The sequence below is a fragment of the Megascapheus bottae genome, chromosome 29 (genome assembly GCF_031878675.1).
Source record: "Megascapheus bottae isolate mThoBot1 chromosome 29, mThoBot2.hap1, whole genome shotgun sequence".
Taxonomy (NCBI): domain Eukaryota; kingdom Metazoa; phylum Chordata; class Mammalia; order Rodentia; family Geomyidae; genus Megascapheus; species Megascapheus bottae.
The window spans coordinates 13,662,112-13,688,903 of record NC_143537.1 but is presented as its reverse complement, the minus strand read 5'-3'; the positions used below and the strand labels follow the sequence as shown (position 1 = coordinate 13,688,903).

At 45.2% G+C, this 26,792-nt stretch overlaps 1 protein-coding gene across 1 annotated transcript in view; it reads right to left on the bottom strand.

Annotated features, from left to right (window-relative positions):
- Glra1 (glycine receptor alpha 1) overlaps positions 1-22,335 on the bottom strand; it is a gene marked incomplete at its 5' end in the record, with an annotated part of 22,940 nt that extends 605 nt beyond the window's left edge. Inside the window, 8 exon segments of the mRNA XM_090320789.1 lie at positions 1,424-1,570; positions 3,321-3,413; positions 3,415-3,536; positions 6,715-6,852; positions 7,947-8,029; positions 11,082-11,305; positions 18,549-18,616; positions 22,203-22,335. Coding sequence (XP_090176915.1) covers positions 1,424-1,570; positions 3,321-3,413; positions 3,415-3,536; positions 6,715-6,852; positions 7,947-8,029; positions 11,082-11,305; positions 18,549-18,616; positions 22,203-22,335 — 1,008 coding nt within the window.
- Positions 22,336-26,792: the final 4,457 nt, after the last annotated feature.

The window sequence follows — 26,792 nt, the reverse complement described above, 5'->3', positions numbered from 1 at the left end:
TCCCTTGAATTGGTATCCCCCCCCCCAAAAAAAAATTCCCAAAACAACAATAAGAAAACACCATACAGGTTGGAATCTCTTCCTCTGGTCTAGGATGTGACTTAGAGAAGGATAAAACTTCTTTGGCTGGGGCCTTGAAGATCATAACCCGTTTGGTCAATCCTGAATGGCCTCATGTGGAAATTTCTGGAAAACACTTAGACCTTCGTTAGGGTGTTTGTGGAAGACACCACAGCCAGGAACTGCGAACAGTTCATTCTGAGCAATGAAGCAATCCAGGGAAGAGGGAAGAGGAGACAAGGCTGGTGATAGGCCTTCTGGGAAAGCAGACACGAAGCTGGCGGAGTGAGAAGCAAATGGTTCCCTTAGCAGGCAGTACAGGCTTGGCACACAGACTCTAAATGAATGATTTCCAGACTGTTGGTGTGTTTGGGGGTGGGGGAAGGCAAGTGTTGAGCCTGGACTTACTTCCTTCCTTCCTTCCTTCCTTCCTTTCTTCCTTCCTTCCTTCCCTTCCTTCCTTCCTTCCTTCCTTCCTTCCTTCCTTCCTTCCTTCCTTCCTTCCTTCCTTCCTTCCTTCCCTTCCTTCCTTCCTTCCTTCCTTCCTTCCTTCCTTCCTTCCTTCCTTCCTTCCTTTCTTCCTTCCTTCCTTCTTCCTTCCCTTCCTTCCTTTCTTCGCCTAGGATCAAATCCAGGACCTTATATGTTCTACCAAGCTCCACCCCTGACCACAGACATTGAATTTTACTTTTGTATCTGTATGGGGACTTGAACTCAGGACCTTATGCTCTCCTTTAGCTTTTTTACTCAAGGATAGTGCTCTACCATTTAAGCCACATTCCCCACTTTTGGCTTTTTGCTGGGAAGATAGGAGTCTCTCCAATTTTACTTATCCAGGATGGTTTTAAGCCTCAACTCTCAGACCTCAACCTCCTGAGTAGCTAGGATTATAGACGCGAGTCAACAGTACCCAGCACAGTCACTGGATTTCGTGTGTGTGTGTGTGTGTGTGTGTGTGTGTGTGTGTATCCTGGGGCTTAAATTCAGGGCTTGAGCACTGTCCTTGAACTCTTCATCTCAAGGCTAGCTCTCTACCACAGTTCCACTTCTAGCTTTTTTTTTTTTGTAGTTGACTGGACATAAAGAGTTGAACTGTGATTCTCCTATCTCAGCCATCAGAGAAATAATTGAGCCTCGTAGCTTTGGATCTGCTTTCTAGCTTCAGCCATTGGCTAGTTATTAACCCCAGCCAGCACCAAGTCGCCTCTTGGGGAACCTTGATCATTTCTGCCATGTTAGAAGAGGCATGGCACGGGACCCTGGTAGGTCACAGTTGGTGGGTGGGAAATGTTCTGTTCCCCTGCAGGGAATATCCCAGCATGCCTCTGGCCATTCCTCTTTATACCACGAGCCTCAGGCCTACCTTGTGATGTCGCCTCTTTCTCCTGAATCGGAGCAGCTCCTTGTGTTGTCGGGACACAAAGTTGACTGCGGCATATTCCAAGAGGGCGGAGAACACAAAGAGCAGACACACGGCCATCCAGATATCAATGGCTTTCACATAGGAGACCTGGAAGGAAGGAAGGAAGGAAGGAAGGAAGGAAGGAAGCAGATAAGCCCAGCACAGGTGAAGAGCAAATCAGTACTACAATCCTCTCACTCAGCTTCCACATACCAAGAGAGGAAGCACCTTGGCTTGCTCCAGTTGAAGTCCTCAAAGAGACCATGGAAAATTCTAGAAAGAAACCATCTACTCATTCTACATTTCACCCTCTCTGCTGAAGAGAAGGATGGTGAGACAAATTTTGTCCCATTCTGTTCTGTCCTGCTCAGGATATGAATCAAGGAAGCTGGGTGCCGGGGGTTCACACCTGTCATTCTAGCTACTTGGCAGATGGAGATCTGAGGATTGTGGTTCAAAGCCAGCCTGGGCACTAAAGTCTGTGAGACTCTCTAATCACTAGAAAACTGGAAGTGGTGCTGTGGCTCAAGGGTTAGAGTGGTAGCTTTGAGCTGAAGAGCTCAGGGACAGCACCCAGGCCCAGAGTTCAAGCCCCATCTCTCTCTCTCTCTCTCTCTCTCTCTCTCTCTCTCTCTCTCTCTCTCTCTCTCTCTCTCTCTCTCTCTCTCTCTCTCTCTCACACACACACACACACACACACAGAGCATGGGAGTAGGAATGATGGACCTTTTGAAAAGTCTCCCATAAAATCAATGAACACTTTGGCATAACAAAAGAATTAGAATCTAGTTTTCCACGGCTCTGCTAATTACCAACATCAATTCTGTGTGCATTTAATCAAGAAAAGCAGCTGGATCTCGGTATGGACAACATAGCCTTCTGAATTGTTCGCAGCAGTCTTTATCAGGTTGCATGCCTGTGGCTCACGCCTGTAATCCTAGCTATTCAGGAGTCTGAGGTCTGAGGATCATAGTTTGAAGCTAGCCCTGATTGGAAAGTGGGTGAAGCTCTTATCTCCATGAACCATCAGAAAACTGAAAGTGGTGCTGTGGCTCAAAGTGGTAGATAAGACTTAATCGGAGATAAGACTTTCACAAACTTTCCCACCCAGGCGGACTGCAAACCTTGATCCTCAAATCCCAGCCTCCCTCGTAGCCAAGATTATAGGTGTGTACCACCGGCACTTAGCTTGTCTGTTCTGTTTTTCTTCTCTTTCCTTTTTCTTTTCTTTTCTTTATTATTTGCCAGTCCTGGGCTTGAGCTCAGCGCCTGAGCACTGTCCTTGGACTTTCTCAAGGCTAGAGCTCTACCACTTGAGCCTCAACACCACATCCAGATTTTTTCTATGTATGTGGTACTGAGGAATCGAACCCGGGTCTTTGTGCATGCTAGGCAAGCACTCTACCACTAGGCCAAACTCCCAGCCTCGGAGCTCTTTTTACTCAAAACTAGCCCTCTACCACATGGAGCTACAGCTCCACGTTTCATGTGGTAGTTTTTCTGGTGGTTCTTTGAAGATAGGAGTCTCCAGGACTTTCCCTGCCTGAGCTGGCTTCGAACCATGATCTTCAGATCTCAGCCTGCTAAGTAACTAGGATGACAGGCATGAGCCACCAGTGCCTGGAAGCAGGTTGATGTCCAGTGAGGCCCCTCTACTGTGGGGAGCAGATGGAGCTGAATGCGGTGTCTGGAGGCCCTGGAGAAGGTGGGATGGAGCCTGGGCTAATGGTCAACCTGTGGATACCGAGCCAAGAGGCTGGATGCAGGCATGGCATCAATTTCTCCAGCAAGGGAGGAGGGTGAGGACACAGCTGTGTCTCTGCCCTGGGTACCTGCACCCTTGGTCAATGGCACCTACCTTGGGCAGAGATGCTCTGGATCCCGAGCTCTGTGTGGTCATGGTAAGTACAGTGGTGATACCCAGGCCCACACGGGCAGGGGCTGCATCCATGGTTGATCCAGAAGGAAATCCACGAGAGGATGACAATGAGCAGACTGGGAATGTACATCTGGATCAGGTAGTAACCCATCTGCCGCTCCAGGTGGAAGCGAGCCTCGATGCAGGTGAATTTACCTGCAAGAAATGATTGTGAGAAAACGGCCCCTCAAGCCTGGATGCCTCCTGGGGTGGGGCTCACATCTGTCCTCCTTGCTGAGATTAGAGGATCACGATTGGAGGCCAGCTCAGGCAGGAAAGAGGGTGAGACTCTTTACCCCCAATGAACCATCCAAGAGAAAGAAAGGCCAGAAGTGGAGTTCAAGCCCCAGGTTTGGCACTATCCCCACAAACCTCCCAAGTATCTCAGAAATATGCAAGTACAACTTTGAGGTCATGGCTTTCAAGGGCAGTGCGCCCTCTCTCTCTCTCTCTCTCTCTCTCTCTCTCTCTCTCTCTCTCTCTCTCTCTCTGCGCCTATTTTTGATATTAAATGGAAGCTCGGCTATAGAGCTTGTCCCCTTCCAGTCTATGCACCCCAGAACTGAGAAGTGGGGGTGCCAAAGTATCAGCCTTGTCTAGTCAGGGCCTTGTCAATCTCTTCTCCTTGTATCCACAGGGTCTAGCAAAGAGCCAAGCTCACCTTTAAATGCAATAGATAAAGGACACAGGAGAGAATGAATGTAAAAGTCAGAGTACATTTCCATTGTTTCCCTTATTGCAGCTGAATAAGGGAGGACAGATATCGCTTTGAAATGCTTATTACTGTTTTTTTTTTTTCATCAGAGTTGATATCTAGACGTGAGATTGCTGGGTAATGATGTAGTTTTCAGTGATGAGTGCAGAAAGAAAATGGAATATTATTCAGCCTTAAAAGAGAAAACTCTGCCATCTGCAACCATCGGGATAGTGCTGGAGGACTTTTTTGTACTAAGGGAAATGAGTCAGACACAGAAAAAAATGACTGCCAGCCACACAATGTCTTTACATGGAGGCATCTCATTGGAGCAGAGAGTTGAATGGCAGGTCTCATTTACATGTGGGTACCTCATTGGAACAGAGTTAAATGGCAGATCTAATTTACATGTAGCCACCTCATTGGAGCAGAGAGTTGAATGGCAGATCTCATTTACATGCAGCCATCTCATTGGAGCAGAGAGTTGAATGGCAGATCTCATTTACATGTAGCCATCTCACTGGAGCAGAGCGTTGAATGGCAGATCTCATTTACATGCAGCCATCTCATTGGAGCAGAGAGTTGAATGGCAGGTCTCATTTACATGTGGGTACCTCATTGGAACAGAGTTAAATGGCAGATCTAATTTACATGTAGCCACCTCATTGGAGCAGAGAGCTGAATGGCAGATCTTATTTACATGCAGCCATCTCATTGGAGCAGAGAGTTGAATGCAAGCGCCAGGGGTTAGGTGGGAAGAGAGGAATGTTGTTCCAAGGACACAAGGATTCAGTTGTGCAAAGTAAGTGCTGGATATCTGATGCACAGCAGTGTGGTTAGGATTGAGGATACCACACTGCACACCTGAAGTTTGCTGAGAAGGGGGTGTAAGTGTTCTTGCTCCCTCCAGTAAAAGATATGTGAGGGCATGGATATGTTAGAGAGACCACACAGGGTGATTATCTTACAGCATATCTATCTATCTATCTTCATTATCTTATCTAGCTACCTACCAATCTATCCTATCCATTCATTATCTACTTATCTATCCATCCATCATTCACCTACCATCTTCCATCATCTATGTCTCCATGCATCTACATATGGATGTATGTATATGTATGTATGTATCTGTCCATTTCCATCCATCCCATATATGCATGTATCTGTCTGTCCATTTATCATCCATCATGCATGTATGTATACATCTATCTATCCATCCATCTACATATCCATTCATCCATCTATCATATATGTATTTATGTATCTACAAATATATGTATGTATGCATAGATGTATATATGTATCTATCTGTCCATTTATCATCAGTCACGTATGCATGCGTGCATTTATGTATGTGTATGTATCTGTATATGTATGTATGCATGTATCTACCTCCCTGCCTACCTAGAATCATCAAGTCTGAGCTAGAGATGTTGTTCAAGTGGTAGAGCACCTGCCCTGCAAACACAAAGCCCTGCATCCAAACCCCAGATATTGAAGCTGTAACACCTTCAATATATACCACTTTCTATTTTTTTTTTTTGACAGTCCTGGGCTTGAGCTCAGGGCCTGAGCACTGTCCTTGGACTTTCTCAAGGTTAGAGCTCTACCACTTGAGCCTCAGCACCAGTTCTGGTTTATTTTCTATGTATGTGGTACCAAGGAATCGAACCCGGGCCTTCGTGCATGCTAGGCAAGCACTTTAACCACTAGGCCAAACTCCCGGCCCCTACCACTTTCTATTTTATTTGTCATTCTGCAGGGAAGTTCACGAGACAGTAAAGGACTGGGGCATGTGAGGATGAGATTCTTGGGTCTCTGGACACACCAGAAGCCCCCACTGTCTCTCTGTGTCCCTGGTTGTTCAGGGTGTAGGAACTGATTTCCAACTCGCCTCCCCCAACATGCTGGCTCTGCTTATGTGTGCAATCTCTAATGAGGAGAGTTGAGCTAAGCAGCAATTGTGGTTTTCCTGTCTGCCTTTGACTTCTGGGCTAGAGGTCCTTCTCTGTTCTCACTGGAATGCAGAGGCAGCTTCTTTTTCATGTGAGTCTCACCCCTTGTTAGTTCTTCTTGCTTTAATTATTATTATTGTTATGATCAATTCAGTGCTAGAACTCAGGGCCTTGAACTCTCTCTCAAGCTTTTTCACTCATTGCTGGTGCTATAACTCCTCGAGTCACACCCCCACTTCTGGTCTTTGGCTACTTTAATTGAAAATAAAAGTCTTATGGATTTGTTAGCCTGGACTGGTTTTGAACCTCAAACTTCAGTTCTCAGCCTCCTGAATGGCTAGGATTATAGGTATGAACTACCAATTCCTGGTTTTTTATTATTATTATTATTATTATTATTATTATTATTGCCAGTCTTGGGGCTTGAACTCAGGAGCCTGGGTACTGTCCCTGGCATTTTCGGTTGATGTGGTACTGAGGAATTGAACCCAAGGCTTCATGCATACTAGGCAAGCACTCTACCACTAAGCCACATTCCCAGCTCTCACATGGACTTTTCTGCCTGGTCTGACTTTGAACCCTGATCCTCTGATCTCAGTCTCCTGAGTAGCTGGAGTTATAGACATGAGCTATGGGGCCCAGCGTGGGGGAAGAAACCGAGGTCTGTGGTGACTAAACTCACCTGTATTATAATGCTTAGTGCAGTATCTCAAGTCCTTCTCTTCCTTCAGGATAAACTGAGGCAGGGTCAATCCATCGGCTACCTGTACAGCTCCCTGCTCTTGCCACTCAAAGATGAGATCGTTCATGGTGTATCCAACTAGCATGGAGGGGAGAAGGAAGCACAAGTCACCTCCACATGCTCTGGACTCAAGTGTGATGTTGGGGGGGGGCAGTTCAGGGTTTGAGGCCCACGAAAGGTCACATTGGCTGAGCTGTTTACACCCAGCTCAGGGCTCTTCTGTCTCCTGCTCTCTTTCCATCTCTCCTCCTTCCATCTCTTTCTACATCTTCCTTATCCTGCCTTGGCTGGTCCTGGAACTGTGATCCTCCCTTTTACTCCAAAGGAGTAGGGGGTGGGGAAGGAGCCAGACTCCTTTCTGTATTCATCCTGAAGGAAGTCAGCTACCTGAGCTGCTAAATCCCACTCCTCCATAAGGCTTTTTCTCCCTCCCTCCCTCCCTCCCTCCCTCCCTCCCCCCCTCTCTCCCTCCCTCCCTCCCTCCCTCCCTTCCATCTTTCCTTCCTTCTCTCCTCCTCCTCCTCCTCCTCCTCCTCCTCCTCCTCCTCCTCCTCCTCCTCCTCCTCCTCCTCTTCCTCCTCCTCTTCCTTCTTTTTCTCCTTCTCCTTTTTTGCCAGTCCTGGGGCTTGAACTCAGGGCCTGAACCCTGTCACTGCTTCTCTGGCTCAAGACTAGCACTCTACTACTCAAGCCACAGCACCACTCTGTTTTTTTCTGTTTATGTGGTACTGAGGAATCGAACCGAGGGCTTTGTGCATGCTAAACACTCTACCACTAAGCCACCTTCTCAGCATATCCACCCATCCGTCTATCTTTTATTCTGTTCTTTCTTTCTATTTTCTTTTGTGCTTGAACTCAACGTTTCATTCCCTTACTTCTTTTCTTTCTTTCTTTCTTTCTTTCTTTCTTTCTTTCTTTCTTTCTTTCTTCCTTCCTTCCTTCCTTTCTTTCTTTCTTTCTTTCTTTCTTTCTTCTTCTTTCTTTCTTTCTTTCTTTCTTCTCACTCAAGTCTGGTGCTGTACCATTTGAGCCATACTCCATTCTCTACTGTGCCTTCTAAAAACAAAGCACCTTTTATAGTACTGTGCATTATTACATAATCTCCTGGGCATCTGGGGTAGGGGGCAGGGGAGAGCCTAGTCCCTAAAATCGAACTCATGGAAGAGACTTACAACTCTCCAGTTGCATGATACATGTCTGCACATCCATGGGGAAATTCTTCAAGTCCATAGGACAAGCCAGGGTCAGGGTGATTCTGGGAAGAGAAAAGCGTTCAATGTACCCCAGTCTGTGAGCAGTGAGGCGAACTGCCATCCACCAACCAATGATCCGGGATAGGGAAAGTTGAACAGGGAGTTAGTGTGTACATGTCTGGAACCCTAGCTACTCAGGAGGCTGAGATCTGAGGACTGACGTTCAAAGCTTGTCAGGGCAAGCAAGTCCAATTAATAAGCAAAGAGCCAGAAGTGGAGCTGTGGTTCAAGTGGCAGAGTGCTAGCCTTGAGTAAAAAATGCTTAGGAGCAGGGCTCAAGCACTGAGTTTAAGCCCCAGGACTGGGAAATGTGCGTGCATGTGCGCGTGTGCGCACACACACACACACACACACACACACACACACACATGCACGCACACGCACAATGATACAGAACCAGAGAACTCCTGGATTCCCTCCCTCCCTCCCTCCCTCCCTTCTTTCCTTTCTTCCTTCTTTCTTTATTTCTCCCTCCTCCCTTTCTTTCATTGTTTACCTTCCTTTCTTCCCCTCCCTCTCTTTCTCCTTTTCTTCCTTCATTTCCTGGATATTCCTATTTCTCTGTCTCTGTCCTTCTTGCCAGTATTTGGCTTGAACTCAGGGTTTGGGCTTAGCTTTTTCACCTTCAAGGCCAGTGCTCTACCACTTGTGCCACACTTCCATTTCCCACTTCTAACTGGCTAATGAAAGATAAGATTCATACAATCTTTTCTGCCCAGGCTGTCTTTGAACCTTGATCCACATATCTCAGCCTCCTGAGTATATACAAGTATAGGTCACCAGCAATGGATTTTCCTGAGTTTCTGTGAAGTCTGGGTTTACTAAGTTTTCTCCCAGGCCTGGAAGCCGCCTCCTAGCCCTAAAGAGTCCTTAGACAGACAGACAGACAGACAGACAGACAGACAGCAGCCTAGGTTGGCCTTAGTCATGCCCTTTGCTTCTCAGCAGGCATTGCCTGTGGTTGCTGGCTTGTTTCCCAGGCTGGACTCTTCAGAAATGAGTTCAAAGACCCTCTTGGCCTGCCAAGTTTGCGCGCGCACACACACACACACACACACACACACACACACACACACACACACACACACTCCTCACTCACAGCTGTAAACTCATGTAGAAATCGGCTGGTTCCCAGGATTTGAGGGCAAGCTGTTTATTTTGGATTGTTCAACTCATGTGTGTCAGGGTCCCAGAGAATTTTTCCAGCAGCATCTGAGGACCTTGTAGCTCAGGCTGGGATACAAGGCTTGAGAGGCTGGGACTACATCAGAGGCCTCTCAGATGGTGGGAACACAGGTACAAAGCAGGATAGCCTGACGCTTATCCAAGGCTACAAGGGTCAGTGGATCCACAGCGCAGCCAGGATTCTAAACCATGAGCCACAGTCCTAGAGCAGCTGATTGGACTTGCCAGCTGTCTATCCAAGAGAGGTCAGCCTCATACTCTGCCGTAGCCAATCGGAGATGCTGGAAGTGCAATGTAGCCCTGCCCCTCCACTACATGTGGCAAAGCTCAGTCAGAGCTGGGCATGTGACCCCTTTAGATGCCAAGCTGGTGCAGGAGGGAGAGAAAAGGGAGGAGGAGGGGGAGGAAGAGGAGGAGGAGGGAAAGGAAGCGAAGGCTTCTGATAAAAGCTCCAAAGTAGAGCAGCTGTCATGCTGGATTCATTTCTTGACATTGAGTGACTTTGGAAACATCACTTTTTCTTCCCTGTCATGGCACAGTTAGCTTCCTAGTAATTGTGAGCTAGTTTGGCAAGCAGTGAAGTCCAAGCAGAGTGGCCTGGTTGGTGGCCATTTCCTAGGTCAGGATGAGTCCTTGGGGGTGTTTCTTTCTTCTTTTGTCAGTAATGGGGCTTGTACTCAACGCCTGGTGTGGTTTTCAGATCTCAGCTTCCCCAGTAACTAGGATTACAAGTGTGTGCCACCGGTGCCAGGCTTTAAGGCTCATTTCTTAAAGGGAAACAGATTTTTCCTACGCAACCAGGACCTTTGCAATACCAGTATTTAACTCAGGAGGCTGAGATCTGAGGATCCAGGTTCAAAGCCAACCCTGGGTAGGAAAGACCATGAGACTCTTATCTCCAAGGAACCAGCAAAATGCCAGAAGTGGAGGTGTGGCTCAAGTGGTAGAGGGTCACTTTGAGAAGAAAAAGCCAAGGGAGAGAATAAAGCCCTGAGTTCAAGCCCCACTAATCACACACACACACACACACACACACACACACACACACACACACACGGAAATACAAAATATTTTGTCACATATTTGATAAGTTACTGAGTCCCCTGCCCTGCCCTGCTGCTCTAGGATTTGAGAGAACCTCAGAGACATAGGGAACACAGACACAAAACTAGGCTTGGCTGTTAACTGGTCACCTTGGTTGGGTTCTTTAGGGACTGGACTCCTTCCCCCAACTTCTTCTCCCTCACCCCCAGTTCGGGGGATGGTCCTTTCTCCCCGATTCCATACTAGATATCTGGAGGAAAGTTAGCAGAAGGGTTGACATGGTACTGATTTATCACTTGCCAAGTCCTTGCAAGGGCAGGGACTGTGGAGTCACTGTGCCATTCAGGTTTGAGGCCCTTGGCTCCTGTCTTGGTTATGGTGTTTGATCAGTCCATCTTGTCTTGGGTTCAAATGCTGGGTGGATTTAACGTTCTCTCCCTAAAATGTCTTCTCTCATCAACGTGGTTATAATGAACTCTTGTTAGCTAGGATTCTCCTAAGGTTTTGTTTTTGTTTTTGTTTTTTTTGGGTCAGTCTAGGGGCTTGAACTCGGCCTTGAACTTGTCCTTGAGCTTTACCAAGGCTAGTGTGCTAACACTTGAGCCACAGCACCACTTGTTTTTGTTTTTGTTTTTGTTTTGGTTGGCTCTTATGAGAGAAAAGTCTCGTGGACTTTTCTCCCTGGGCTGGCTTTGAACTTGTGATCTTCAGATCTCAGCGTCCAGAGTAGCCAGGATGACAGGCGTGAGCCATCCTGTATCGCCATCATCTCATCCCAAGACACTTTCTGAAGAGGGAGGGACAGGTTTGTCCCTCCAGACTCACCGGATGCTGTAGAGGACGTTTCCGTTGCGGGAGATTCTCAGGAGCTTGTTGTCAGTGGTAATCTCATGGAAATGAGCGCCCTTCTCATTGGCAAAGAACAGGTCGGGTTTCCAGATGGAATCCAGCATGGATGGGTCCAGGTCCAGGGAGTCATCCGGGTATTCGTTGTAAGCCAGGCGGGGGTCATTCCACTGCTGCCGCAGAAAGATGTTGACCCTGTAATCCTACAGGGAGGGGACAGCAGAGGGGGACACAGGTTCAGGCGGTGAGAAGCCAGCGCTCTGGGTGCCAGGGCAAGTGTTTCCTCACAAACCTTCTTGGAAGAGGCTCAGTCTGCATTGGGTAACCGGAATAATCTTTTGTCTGTCTGTCTGTCTGTCTGTCTGTCTGTCTGTCTGTCTGTCTGTCTGTTTGTCTGTCCTTTGGTCCCCAAAGCCCAGTGTTGCTTGTGATATTCTTGTCACTGACACGGAAATGGCAGAGCTCAGAATGGGCACAGGGCCAGGAGGGCGCTCGCCCCGCTGCAGGCAAGGTGGAGGGACAGGAGAGACTGGAGCACTGTGTCTTATCACCTCTAGGGACCTTGTGGCCCTGACTTCCCTCAACAGCCTCCCCCCTCTCCCCCACCCCATCCCTGGCTTGCTTTCTTCTTCTCCCATCCCCTCCCCCCACCCCAAAACATTTCAGAGAGCATTTGCCAGCCATGTGCCAACTGATCCTGTGAACTCCAGAACTTCAAAGACATGAAGCCAGACTTCTCCTGTGTCTCCTGCACAATTGGAGGGACCCAGTGCTCAGGAGGAAGAGGAAGAGGAGGAGGAAGAGGAAGAAGAGGAAGAGGAGGAGGAAGAGCAAAGCCAGAGAGAGCTGACTCAGAATGGAAACACTGAGACCCAGAAACAGGGACTTCTTAAGACCCCATAGCAAATCCAGGAGACCCCTCCTGCCCCCCGACCCCCCGCCAGACATTAGGGCCTGGCTCTCACTAGAGTCTCTGAATCTCCTGATCAGAAGAGTCAAAGCTAGATAGCCTCTAAAACCTTTCCACATCCAGCAGTTGCATATAATTAGCTTCACCCTCCCCTGCAAACAGCATTTAAATGAGCATCTATTAAGTGCCAGGCATGTAGGAACAGTGTGGAGAACCAGAAAGGTCTATGATTTATTCAATCCTAGAGCTTACGTAAGGTCTGGGCCAGGCTGAGGCCAGGGCTCTGCATACAGAGTGAGAAATACAGAAAAGAGACTGCAGTTTCTGTGCCCAGCAGAAGTGATTTTTTTAAAAAAATATCTATCACCAAGGGAGGCAAAGCAAGAGCAACAGGCCAGAGGAAAGGGTTATCAGGGGACTGGGAGGGGTCAGACAGAGTCTTCCAAGGAAACTGAACTTGATCTTGACAGCTGGCAAAGTTTAGGGGTGACAGCTTTCCCTCCATGTTTATGTTATTGTGCATATTTAAAAAGAATCTGCTTGTTGGCTGGGAGTGTGGCCTAGTGGTAGAGTGCTTGCCTAGCATGCACAAAGCCCTGGGTTCAATTCCTTGGTACCACATACACAGAAAAAACAAACTGGAATTGGTGTTGTGGCTCAAATGATGGAGTGCTAGCCTTGAGAAAGTTCAGACAGTGCACAGGACCTGAGTTCAAGCCCCAGGCAACAAAAAAAGTGTACATCATCTAAAAGAAGATGATTAAGGGTGGATATTGTGAGCTCAAGTCCCAGTGATGGTGTGTGTGCATGCACGTGCACATGTACACACCCCCATACACACATGTGCACACATGATCAGAGGTATAGATTCTCCCCATAAAATGACTAATGAGAAGTTTGAGCAAGCGATCTGAAGAATGGAGCCTTTGGCTCCACCCACAGCAGCTGTCACTCAGACGAGTTGTTACCATTGATTTTTTTGTGTTGTTTTGTTTTTAATTTCTCCTAGATTGGTAAACAGCAGCAAGCAATACGGCTCAGAGGAGATCAGTGTAATTACTTTAATAGGCTGGCGGCTAAATGGCTGTTTTGCTTACTTAGCCGTACACTTCGGTGGGTCGGTGTTCAACATGCTGAAAGGCCATGTTCAAGTTTAAGGGCCAGAGGAACAGCATTGGAATTCTCTCTCCCATAAGCTGCTTTCTCGGTCTCCAGTGCTCAAAGGAAAATGCAGAAGCAAGGAGATTGCTGCAGCTAGAATCCAACAGCCTTTGAGATCCTACCATTTTATTTGCAGTGTGTGTGTGTGTGTGTGTGTGTGTGTGTGTGTGTGTGTGTGTGTGTGTGTGTCCCAGTACTATGGCTTGGAGTCAGTGTCTGGTCCCTGTGTCTTTTTCTCTCAAAGTAGGTGCTACCACTTGAGCCATAGCACCACTTTCAGCTTTTTGCTGATTCATTGGATGTAAGAGTCTTATAGACTTTGCTTCTAGGGTTGGCTGGGAACTGCGATCCTCCTATTTCAGCTTTCTGAGTAGCTAGGATTATGGGCGTGATCTACCAACTGTGAGCTTGTTCGTTAGCTTTTTCACCCAAGGCTGGTACTCTACTACTTGAATCTTGCCTCCTGCCCAACCTAATTTCACAGATGAGGAAGGCTCAGAGAGAAAAATAGTTCCCCCCCCCAAACCACAGAGTTGATAAATGAGACTAAGGAAAGGTGGAGTTTCCATTTCATGTATCCGATTGTGTGACATTCATGCTTTCTCATTAGACAAGAGAAAGAAATTTCCAAGGCATACAAACAGGAAACATGGGAGCCAAATTATACTTGTTTGCAGGTAGAAATGATTTCATACCTAAAAGACTTTATTAAAAGATGATTAGAAGTCAGATTCAGGGCCTCATGCCTGTAATCCTGGCTACTCAAGCGGCTGAGATGGAAGGATTTCAGTTCAAATCCAGGCGAGGCAGGAAAGTCTGAAGTTAACTGCAGATTCTTACCTCCAAGTAACTATCAAAAAAAAAACTGGAGTGGAGCTGTGACTCAACTGGTAGAGCACCAGCTTTGAGCAAAAAAACCCCACAACAACTCAGGGAAGATATTCATAAGACAATATGTTGGAAATGAATTTTACAACTTGGAAGAGGGTGGGGGGAAGAGAAAGTGGGAGACAAACATGGGAAGGGGGAACAATGTTCAAGAAGTAATGTACTCATTACTTTCCGAATGTAGCTGTAAGTCCTCTAACATCACTTTGACAATAAATAAATAAATAAATAAATAAAAAAGCTCAGGGGCAGCTCCAGGCCCTGAAATAAACCCTATGTGTTTCACACACACACACACACACACACACACACACACACACACACACACACTATTGTAGCATATAAATGAGTTCAGCAAAATTTCACGATACCAAATTAACATACAAAAAATTCACTATGGGGCCGGGAGTTTGGCCTAGTGGTAGAGTGCTTGCCTAGCATGCACAAAGACCCGGGTTCGATTCCTCGGTACCACATACACAGCAAAAAGCCGGAAGTGGTGCTGAGGCTCAAGTGGTAGAGTGCTAGCCTTGAGAAAGTTCAAGGACAGTGCTCAAGCCCTGAGCCCAACCAAGCCCAGGACTGGCAAAACAAAACAAAAAAAAATTCACTAGCTTATGGGCTGGGATGGAGCTCAATGGCAAAGCGTTTGCCTAGCAAGTGCAACGTCCTACGTTTGATTCCTTAGTGTCAAAAAGAAAAGACAAAAAAAAATAGCTTTAAATAAATAAATAAATATACACGTATGGGGCTGGGAGTTTGGCCTTGTGGTAGAGTGCTTGCCTAGCATGCACGAAGACCTGGGTTCAATTCCTTGGTACCACATACATAGAAAGCCAGAAGTGGTGCGGTGGCTCAAGCCTTGAGAAGGCCCAAGGACCATGCTCAGGCCCTGAGTTCAAGCCCCAGGATTGGCAAAAAAGAAAAAAAATACATGTGTAACTTTTTTTTTGGCCAGTCTTGAACTCAGGACCTGAGTGCTGTCCCTGAACTCCTTTGCTCAAGACTAGCAATCTGCCACTTGAGCCATAGTGCTACTTCTGGCTTTTTCCATAATTAATTGTAGATAAAAGTCTCAGGGACTTTTCTATCTGGGCTGACTTTGAACCAGGATTCTCAAATCTCATCATCCTGAGCAGCTGTGATTACAGGTGTGAGCCATTGGTATCTATCTATCTATCTATCTATCTATCTATCTATCTATCTATCAATCAGCTATCTCAACAATTAAGTTGCTGAGAAAGAAATCAGGAGAGCAATTCCATTTACAACACACACACATATGCCTGCACACATACCCTTTTGGAATAAATCTAAGAATGTAGAAGCTCCCTATTATAACAATCATGAAACGCTGAAGGAAAGAACGGAAAACACAGAAAGGAGAAAAAACTACCCCAGCTCAGGAGTTACATTCGATTAATTAAATCTGAATATCAACCTATCAACAGCCTTCTCATAGAATGTGGAAGAACACAAACAAACCGATACCCAAATTCATCTGAAAACACAGGAGATCCTAAAGAGTCAAAGGAATCTGGAGTAAAAAGATCAATGCTGGAGACCTCGCTATGCCTGGTTTCAAGACACCTACGGAGCCATAGTAACAAAACCAGCATGGTACTGGCAACGAAACAGACACATAGGCCAACAGAACAAACCAAAGAGAGAACCCAGAAATAAATCCACACATCTTCAGCCAACTAATTCTTGATGAAGGTGCCAATTTTTTTTTTTTCTTGAGCAGCTTCTTTCACAAACAGTGCTGAGGAAAACTGGAGATTGGGCAGATGGAAGACTGAAACAAGATGTTTTTCTTCTTCCATCTCAGTGGTTCATGCGTGGAATGCCACCTCCTCATGAGCCTGAGCCCTGGGAGATGGTGTTAGGGAGCCAAATTGCAGTAGAAAAGTCATTTAAGGGATTCTTCAACAAATCAGCAAAATGCTGGGCTGGCAGCCTGGCTCAAGTGGTAGAGCACCAGCTATGACATCAGGGGAACACAACAATTTTCTGGATAGGCCTGCCAATGTATAGGAAATCAATGCAAGAATTGACAAATGGGCTCACATCAAAGTAAAAAAGTGTTATACACTTTATACAAGGAAACCAACAGAGAGAAGAAACAGCTTAGAGGATGGGGGAAAAATAATCTTTGGCCAGTTATTTATCTGGAAGAGAATTCACATCAAGAGTCTGTTTTTAAAAAAGCTTAATGCAGCCATAAAAACCAGTCATCTAAATCAGGATCTGGTGGCTCACACCTGTAATCCTAGCTACTCAGGAAGCTGAGATCTAAGGATCTCGGTCCAAAGCCAAGTCAGGCAGCAAAATCTTCGTGAAACTCCAATTGGCCAGTCAAAAACCAGAAGTGGTGCTGTGGCTCAGGTGGTAGAGCACTAGCTTAGAATTTAAAGAAAAAGCCCAAGGACAATGGTCAGGTGCTAAGTTCCAGATCCGGTCTCACCACACCAAAAACCTTAAAAATATCAATTCTGTATGTGCGAAATGAGCTCATTCTTGGTCATAAATTGGAAAGAAATGAAGTCAATTTATAAAAGAGAGATTTAGATATCCATGTTTATAGTGGCACCATTCATAAAAGCTAAGCTATTGAATCCACTTAGGGGACCATTCATGGTGAATGGGAAAGAATAATACAGCAGAGAGGGGCTTGGAGTTTGGCTTAGTGGTTAAAGTGCTTGCCTAGCATGCATGAAGACCCAGAAGTGGTGCTGAGGCTCAAGTGGTAGAGTTCTAGCCTTGAGAAAGACCAAGGACAGTGCTCAGGCCCTGGACTGGCAAAAAAAAAATACAGCAGAGATACATAATGGAGTATTATTCGGTCAAGAAGAATGAAATTCTGTCATTTGTAGCCACATGAATGGAACTGGTGAAGGAAGTGAGACAGAGAATGTAAGTATTGCAGGTTTTATCTCGCATATAGAAAGCATAAGCCATAATTGGTTATTTGAAATTGGGTAGGGAAGGGGGGAAATCAAGATAAGCAGGGGTAGGGGGGAGGGAAATGGGGACCATGTCATGAGAAAGGGTATCAATGTTTGTGAAGTTATGCACCTTCTATCTGGTGAATATAATGTAACCCTTCTATTATTCACAATAAAAAAATTTGAAAAAAAAAAGAAAGCATAAGCCAACAAACAACAAGGAAGACAAAAATTAAAAGTAGAAAGGGGTTGCTAGAAATCAGACGAGTATGGGGGAGGGAGGAAGAGATGGAGTGAGGGAGAGAACAGAACAGAACATGGATGGATATTATTAATACACAATGTATGCCTATGTGGAAATACCACAGTGGGCCCTATTAAATTATACAGTTAATAGGTGTTAATAATTATAGTCAAACTGGCCTGGAGCGTGGTCTAGGGGAAGAGTGGTTGCCTAGCATGCATGAAGGCCTGGGTTCAATTCTTCAGTACCACATACCCAGAAAAAGCTGGAAGTGGCACTGTGGCTCAAGTGGTAAAGCACTATCCTTAAGCTCAAGAACAGTGCCCAGGCCCTGAGTTCAAGCCCCAGGACTGGCAAAAATAAAAAAAATAAAAAAAAGAATCCAAGCTCCATCTACCTTAAATATTTATTATTTTATATTAAAATATGTACTTTATTAAATATTTAAAAAGTTTTCCATTAAATATTTACTGCTTAAATATTAAATATTCCATTAAATATTTCAAATATCTATTTATTTTTGTCTATATATTAAATAAATTGAAGAAAAATTTAAGTTGTGTACAAAGAGGTTTCAACTCCACACGTCGGTTTATGAGTCAGTACAAGGGCTTGGGTGCTGTCCCTGAGCTCTTCAGATCAAGGCTGGCACTCTACCACTTGAGCCACAGCACCACTTCCAGTTTTCTGGTGATTAATCAGAGATAAGAGTCTCCTGAACTTCCCTTTCCAGACTGGCTTTGAACTATGATCCTCAGATCTCAGCCTCATAGCAGCTAGCGTTATAGGTGTGAGCCACTAGTGCTTGGCTCTGCCATTTATTTTATGTACACATGTGTGTATGTATGTATGTATTATGTATGCATGGATGCATGCATGTGTGCATTTCTTTATTGCTTTATTTTTGCCAGTACTGGGGCTTGAACTCAGGGCCTGGGCACTGTCCTTGGGTATTTTTTGCTCAAGGCTGGTACTCTGCCACTTGAGCCACAGGACCACTTTCAGCATTTTCTGTGTAGGTGGTACTAGGGAATCAAACCCAGGGCTTCCTGCAAGCTAGGCGAGCACTCTACCACTAGGCCACACTCTCAGCCACACTCCTAGGCCTAGGCCATTTTAGAGGCCTTACTTTGACATCCCTCTACCTTCCTCTCCCCACAAAAAAATCAGAGCCTCAAGGTAGATTTAGCAAAAATACCTGCCTCTCCCTCTCCTCAGGGAAGCCTGAATAAATATATTGGATCTATCAATATTCCTAGCAGGAGAAACCACAGCTTGCAGATAGACTCACTCACCATGGTCGTCTCAGCTATGGACCCGAAGCTGTTGATGAAGATATTGCAGCTCACATTCACCGGGGGACCTGTCAATCAAGAGAGATTCCTGCTTAGCCTCAGTTCTATGGAGAAAGCCATTTCTAGCATGCTGATCTTAGGAATGGATCCTATTGGTGGTAGAAGGCATTGCTTGCCCTCTATCCCACCTCCAGGCATCTGGGATTCCCAGCCTGGGAATTGCCAAACATGGCAGATACAGAGACTAAGCAGAGATGTCCTTTTATGACCACAAAAGGATTCATTATCCTGCCATATGGCTTCAGAGTCCTTCCTCCTCTCCCACTGGTGGTTGCCTTCTAAATTGTGTCTGAAGAATGTATTTATGGCTTCAACATTTGGAGATCACGTTGGGAGCTGCAAGAAACAGCCTTGAACTTCTGAACCAAGAACAACTTCCGCCTGAAAGCGTGCTAATGGAAATTGCTAGCAGAGAACCACACAGAGGGATCCTGCAAGAAAGTCCATATGTCTTTGTTAAATACTTCTGCAGGCAAGTTTTTCCACTGCGGCTGCCAAAGCTAGGGAAGAGGAGGCAGGGGGAACAGTTGTTGCTCTGATAGCTTAGGGTGGGGAGGGGAGTTTGGTTGAAACCAGTCTCTTCATTTTAAGACTATTAATTATAGCAGTTAAAATTTCCAAGCCTTAGAGAGTTGGCTGGAGTGTGGACCATTCTACATTATCCTTTCTCCTCCCCACTCCAACCCCTTGGTGCTAGTCCTAGGGCTTGAACTCAAGGCCTGGGTATTATCCTTGAGTGTTTTCATTCAGGGAGCTCTACCACTTGAACCACAGCTCTATGTTTGGCTTTTTGGTGATTGATTGATGATAAGAAGTCTTTTGGACTTGCTTCTCCAGGTTGGCTTGGAACCCAGATCCTCAGATCTCAGCCCCTTGAGTAGCTAGTATTACAGATGTGAGCCTCAGATGCCCAGTTTACTAACAGTAAACTGAGCAAATAAAGGTTTAGAGCAATTAAATTATTTGTCTATGGCCACCTTGCTATTGAATAGTAGAGCGAGGGTTTGGATACAGATCTCCCAAGGCGATCATCATGATAAAGGAAGGAAGAGGCATACCCCAGGTCATATAGGTAGTGGCAAAATCCAGAATCTTAAGCTTTGGGCTTCCATGTAAGCATGCGAAAGTTCTAGAATAAAGGCCATGGGTGAGAGGGAGAAAATATTAGAGTCCAGGTGAGGAAGGTACTGGAAAATGAGACAGAAAAGACCTCAGAAAGGGATTGACCTTGAGCTGACCTAGGTGGTTAGGGCTTGGGGAATAAGTCATAGTTCTTTTACACGAACATTGCAATCTGTTATTTTTTTTCACAAGTCACATTTCATCATCATCATCATCATCATCATCATCATTATCATCATCATCATCATCATTTGTCTGAGATGAGGACGTGAACTTGGTACCTGATTCTCTCACTCTACTGAATGATCCATGCCTCCAATGCTTATAGCCATTTACTGTAGCTGTGAGGGACAAAGGGAAACAGTATAGCTTCATTGTCTAGAGAGTTTTTAATAAATTTCATGTTTCTTTTTTGGTCTGGTGTGTGTGTGTGTGTGTGTGTGTGTGTGTGTGTGTGTGTGTGCCTGTACTGGTGCTTAAACTTGGAGATAACAGTCCCTCTGATTTTGTCTGCCTGGGATGGCTTTGAATCAGGATCTGCAGATCTCAGCCTCTTGAGTAACTAGAATTACAGGAATGACTGCCCAGTACCTGGCATCTTAGTCTATCTGCAGTAGCTCTTTCTGTAGCTGGTTAAAATTTGGGTTAAAATTTTTTCTTCTTTCTCTGAAGCTGAGTGGAATTCTGCCTCATTGTCATTTCCACTTAAACAAGGGCCTATTTCATTTCTCCCTCATTTACTTTTAGACTCAGATTTTGCATCTGACCCTCACACCATTAAGATGTTGTGGAGAATTACTGCCTGTACCTTGCAACCATGCACAGTTCCCAGCCAGACTCTGTGAACATCTAGCATTGTGACTCTCATATAAATTAGAGCCTGATTTATGTGCAGGAGAGGGCACCTGACAAAAGACCCCATGGGGAAAGTATGGTTCATTGATGTAAATCTGAAATTAAATTATCTTGAGAAAATGACAACCCATCTGGCATTTGGCAGGGGGATAATGTATATATGTCATTAAATATTAAAGTTTAATTTTGCTTTTGTGTATGGGTTTGCATTGGGTTGTGTCTGTAATTTATTAAAATCTCAGAAAATACAGAGCATCAGATAGGAGAAAGTTTGATTGCATCTGGTGTATCCACAAGGCCTGAGACAGAAGGACAACTGGTCTACCACTTTGTAGCTGTGTTCAACAGAGCAGGTCTGCATGTAGTTCCCACATTATTGTCACCTCTGGCTTTAGGAGAGTCAGGAGCAAGCAGCTTTCTGTGTCTTGTTTTTATTAGGCTGTGATTTATCTGTGGGATTTCTCCAACAGTGCGATGGAGGGGACCAAGGGATCTGATCTGGTTGCTTTTACAAGAGTTCTGTGCTTTACCAGGGGCCTTGGGGAATCAGAATGGAAATTCAGAGAGATTCATTCTTGCCCATGTTGTGCGAGAGAAAGAACAAATCTTTCCTCCCATTCCTATTATGGGGGTACCTGGGAGGCTAGAGGGTTAGAGCTAGGTTGGAAGAAGCCAAAATATTAATCAGTTAATTTTTGTGCCAGTTCTATGGTTGGAACTCAGGTCCTGGGCTTCTTTCTCTGAGCCTCTTTTGCTCGAGGCTAATATTTGATCCACAGCTTCACTGCTGGCTTTTCTTTTTCTTTTTTTGCTAATTAGTTGGAAATAAGGGTCTCATAGACATTCCTGCTCAGGCTGGTTTTGAACAACAATCCTCAGATTTCAGTCACTTGAGCAGCTAGGATTATAGATGTGAGCCATGGGCATTTAGTACTAAAATATTATTTAATTCTATATGTTTGGAGCCTGAATGCTTCCAGTGATTCTCAGTGGAGTATGGTGGTAGTTCATAGCTATAAGTCTAGGGCTCAGGAAGTGGAGGAAGGAAGATCTTGAGTTCCAAGCCACTCTTCTGCTAAGTAAATGCATAAATAAATAATCAGAGTAGCTGGATGAGAATGGTCTTCTATTTTCTTGTTTTGTGGCTTGAGATAAAGTCTTTCTGCATAGCCCAGAGTGGCTTCACACTGGTGATTCTGCTGCCACGGGCTGGGAATACAGGAGTGTGCTACCATGCCCTCGACTTAAAGTGCTTGTTTGCCCCATTTGACTCGGGAAAGTTGATCAGCCACTCTTAACCTCAGTATGTTCACCTGTTCACTTGTTGGCTCATTCATCGAGGGCCTTCTGTGTGCCAAGTCTGGTGGCATGACCAAAGATTACCAACAGGAAAACTGGTAAGTGTATCTGCCATCAACTCTCTCTCCTATTCAGGATGGAGTTCTGAAAGAGCCCCACCAAGGTTTCCTATCCCTAGATGGGACCTGGTGGCTAAGGGCTGTGGGATTCAGGCCTAGTTGTTTGGCATCTGCATTCCATACCACACCACCTGCTCACTCGCCCCTATAATCTGGAAACCCATTTTTCCTATGGAGCAGAAAGACATGCTCTCTCTACCTTTAAAGTTGGGCCTGATCCTGGCATCGTATCCGGAAGTTCTGCCCATCAGCTTATCCAGAAAATCCGAAGGTGACATAGGCTTGGGTGCAGAGCGGGCAGCATCAGCCTCTTTAGAAGCAGCGAGGCTAAGGAGAGAGAGAGAGAGAGAGAGAGAGAGAGAGAGAGAGAGAGAGAGAGAGAGAGAGAGAGAGAGAGAGAGAGAGGCAAGCAAGGTGTTAATGCAGGCCCCTTTTCTGGCTCTGATCAAGTCCAACCTCTTGCTTTCCCTGGAGGTGAAGACCACACTTAGCCTGAGAACTGGTAATGACAAGGGCCAAGCTAAACTGTTTACCCAGTTCAAATACAACCCAGTGTTGGATCCTGGCTTCCAGCCAATGTTTGACTGATGCCCCAAAGCAGTTGACTCTTAAGGCTTCATCTCTGTAGCCATGCACTGGTGGCAATTCCTGTAATCCTAGCTACAAGAGGCTTGAGATCAAAAGATTTTTTTTTTAACTATTTGAAGCCATCCAGTCTGGGGAAGAAAAGTCTGTGAGACTCTTATTATGAAATAAGTACCAAAAAAGCCAGAAGTGGAGTGTAGCTCACATGATCAAGCTCTAGCCTTGAGTGAAAAAGCTAAGTGAGAGTGCAAAGGTTCTGAGTTCGAGCTCCAGGACTGGCATCAAAAAATAAAGAAATAAAAAAAAAGACTGCAATTCTTGGAATTTCAGTCCCCAGAGGTGACTGCTGGGTCTTTTAGTTAAGAGTAAGCAGTGGGTGAATCTGGGGACAGATTCAATTTTGTTCTGGAACCTGTCCTTTCACAAGTATATCGACAAAAAAGATCTTAGGGAATGAAAGGAATACAAGCATACGCAGTCTTCATCCCCGGTCTCTCCAGGACCATGGACAGCACCTACACTCATATTAATGGCCCTCAACTACACACACAACACACACACACACACACACACACACACACACACACACACAGAGGTGGGTGACACCAGCTATTGGCTATTACTCTTATGCTCCCTACTCTCCCAGGTTAGGAATTGATTAATTAATGAGTCAATTAGTTAATTTACTTTTGTCAGTCCTGGGGTTTGAACTCAGGACTTGGGCACTACCCCTGAACTTTTATTGTTGCTCAAAACTATTATCTTACTTAAGCTACAGTTCCTCTTCTGGTTTTCTGGTGATTCATTGGAGATGAGAGTCTTAGGGACTTTCCTACTGGGCTGGGTTTGAATCATGATCCTCAGATCTCAGCCTCCTGAGTAGCTAGGATTATAGGTGTGAGCCATTGGCATCCATCCATAGTCTTCATCTGACATTTGTGGACATTGTCCTCCTGTGTGTAGGGGGCTCAAGTTTACCTCTCCACACAACCCCCCCCAGTTCCCTGAACAAACACTCCTTTCAGATCATATTCTGTGGTAGACTTCAGGATGTCAGTGTCCTAGCAGGGGTGAGGGAGAAGAGGAGGGGCAAGTTCAGGGCCAACTTGTTCTTATGTCTCTCCTGCCCTGGTCCTTATTCACTGGGTCCCAAAGAACCACGAACCTCCTTGTAACATGTATGGGTCCTGATGAACCATGAACCTCCTTGTAACATATATACTTGTGTGTGTTTGTGTATTAAGAGCCGGCATCAGTGTGGTTTGATGTATTTATCATTTGTATGTTTTTACTCCTCCATTGTGTCTGCCTCTTATGTCTCAAATGTAATTGATGCTCACTAAAGGCACTCAGAATTAATGAATGGATCAAATGCTACTTTAATGAATCAAATGTCCTGGCAAAGCAGAAAGCATTCACAAATATTTATACACAGATTAACAATTTGAGAACTAATTAGATTATGATTACACATAGAAGCACTGATTCAATCTGGTCTTCCTTTGAAGGCTCAGAAGTTCATGTATGCATGGTGGTGAGATGTTTTGTTGTGTGTGTGCGTGCGTGCGTGCGTGCGTGCGTGTGTGTGTGTGTGTGTGTGTGTGTGTGTGTGTGTGTGTCGCCCTCTTGGTCCACACAGACATCTCCCAGCCCTTCTCTTTGTATCCCCAGCAACCAAGATGCCAGCTCCCTCCTCTTGCTGTCTCTGAGCCAGCAACCCAGTTGTAAGCAGGCAGCTGGCATGGCACAGCTTCTCTCAACTGGCATCCCGGCCTAGGACTGTCCCAGGACTGGCCTTTCCATAGGCCCTACCAACTCTGCTTGCCCCTCCTGCTCTATCACTTTCATAATAAGGTCTGGGGCGGGGGTCAGTGCTCCCTTCTCCAAGTTCTTTCATTAGCCTGTGTCCTCTTGGACGAGGAAGTGGGAGAATGATTTCCTCAGATTCTCCCATGCCATTGGCTCTTGGCTTCACCTGCCAATTTTATTTTATTTTTCATTTCTTTTGAATAGTATCTTTAAGTAGTTCTCCCGAGGAGTTGTCATTCAACAAAGCATTTGATCCATGTCACCACTTTTAGCCTTCTCACTGACCTCTCTGAGTCTACCCTCTCTCTCACTTTTCTTAATTGTATAGGATATATATTGGCTATATATATGTTATATATATATATATATATATAATTTTTTGGTCAAGGGGCTAGAACTCTGGACCTGGGCCCTGTCCCTGAGCTCTTCAGCTCAAGGCTTAGCATTCTACCACTTTGAGTCACACTCTCCCAGTTTTCTGGTTTTTCAATCCTGGCAACAGAATCCTAGGGTCTTGTACTTGCTGGGAAAATGCTCTACTATTTGAGCCATGCTCTAAAACCCCAGAAGCCTGTAATTTTGACATGGTCCCATTTATCAATCGTTGCTGTGATTTCCTGAGCAAATAAAGTACTATTTATTCAGAAAATAACTGCCCATAACTCTGTCTTGAAGGAAGGACAATGTATTTCACTACTTGCAAATAGAAAACAAATATAATTTGCCCTAATAAGATAATAAGCTAATCACAAGAATACAAGGAAAACAAAATCAAAAGAGGAGAATTTAAAAGGTTGACTGTATAAGTCTTGCAAAGGTCTCAGGCCTCTTTTAATGAACCACAGTATTGAAGACATTAAGAGACATATTCATGTTGAACTCAAGTGTTCTTTGGGAAAGAAAGAATGTTAATTCAACAAAACTCAATGTATTCTAGTGTGTATTCTTTCTTTGTGGGGGGGTGGCAGACAGTACTGGGGGCTTGAACTCAAGGCCTCATGGTTGCTAGGCAACCACTCTACCACTTGAGCCATACCCCAATCTTTTCTGTTGAGCATTCAATAGCTTTCCTCAGAGCCCTCATTCAAAAGTTCCCTGATTTATTTTTCTTTTGCCCCCATCAAACAGAAAAGCTCAGTTTAAATGCCAAAATAGTCATTTCCGTCAGTTTGATAATCCTTGTACATTTCTGACCTATATTTAGTACAATTTACGCAGGATTATTTTAAGCTTCCCCCCCCACACCTATAGTAAATCTGGACTCTGGGTGCCTGTGGCAGGAGCTGGGGGTATTAATGGGGTGATCGGTGTGTTTAGAGTCTCCTGTCACTGTGTCTCAAATTGAATGTACTTGTTTTCAGGCTGTGAACTCCTGGACAGAAGCAGTGGAAAATGAGTCTGAGCAAAGAGACACTGTCTACCATTAGGATTTCCTGGTCTTAGGAAAGTATTTGAAAATGAGGAAAATTGTTTTTGGGGATTATGGGATGTAACGGGGGGATGAGATCTGGGTTTAGACCGATTGGATTGTGCAGTAATTTTCAGAAGGACAGCCACATCTTCTGTGACAGAGCTTGCCGTCCTTACTTCCTGGAAGGTTTATTGGAGGTGGGGGGGGAGGAGTCAGGTCACTTTGATTGATGGAATTCTGGGCACTGAGCAACTTCCAGTCAGTGAATGGGTCATGTGAAAAGCCCTTGGTGAGGCCTCAGTTGTGACTTCCAATGACAGAGGTCAGGAAGGGTCCAATGTTGACTCAAAGGAGAGGTTCCGGAAGCATTGTTGAAGGAAATTAGGACTGCGAATTTGATGAGTCTCTTCTCTAAAATGAGCAGATTAGGATCATTGGGGTGTGTGTGTGTGTGTGTGTGTGTGTGTGTGTGTGTGTGTGTGTGTGTGTGTGATTATTTTTTTGGCCACACCTAGGGCTTGAGTTCAGGTGTTGGGCACTGTCCTTGAGCTTTCTGAAGGCTAAGGTTCTCCCATTTGAGACCCATCGCCACTTCAGGTTTTTTCTGAGTAGATAAAAGTCCCACAGACTTTCTTGCCTGGACTGACTTTGAACTGTGCTCCTCAGGTTTGAGTAACTAGGTAAATAGACATGAGCCATCAGTGCCCAGTTGGGTCTTTTATTTTTTTTTGCGTAAAGTTGGTGTTCTACCACTTGAACCACATAGCTCCACCACTTTTGGCTTTTTTTGATGGTTAATTGGAGATAAAAATCTCACACATTTTCTTACTCCTGGGCTGATTTAAAACATTGATCTTTAGATCTTAGCACCCCAAGTAGCTAAGATTACAGGCTTGAGTGGCTGGAACCAGGCTTTCATGAGTTTGCAATAGTTCCTATTTTCTCACCCCTGTAGTCTTGGGATCTGCATTTGTGTCAACTCCT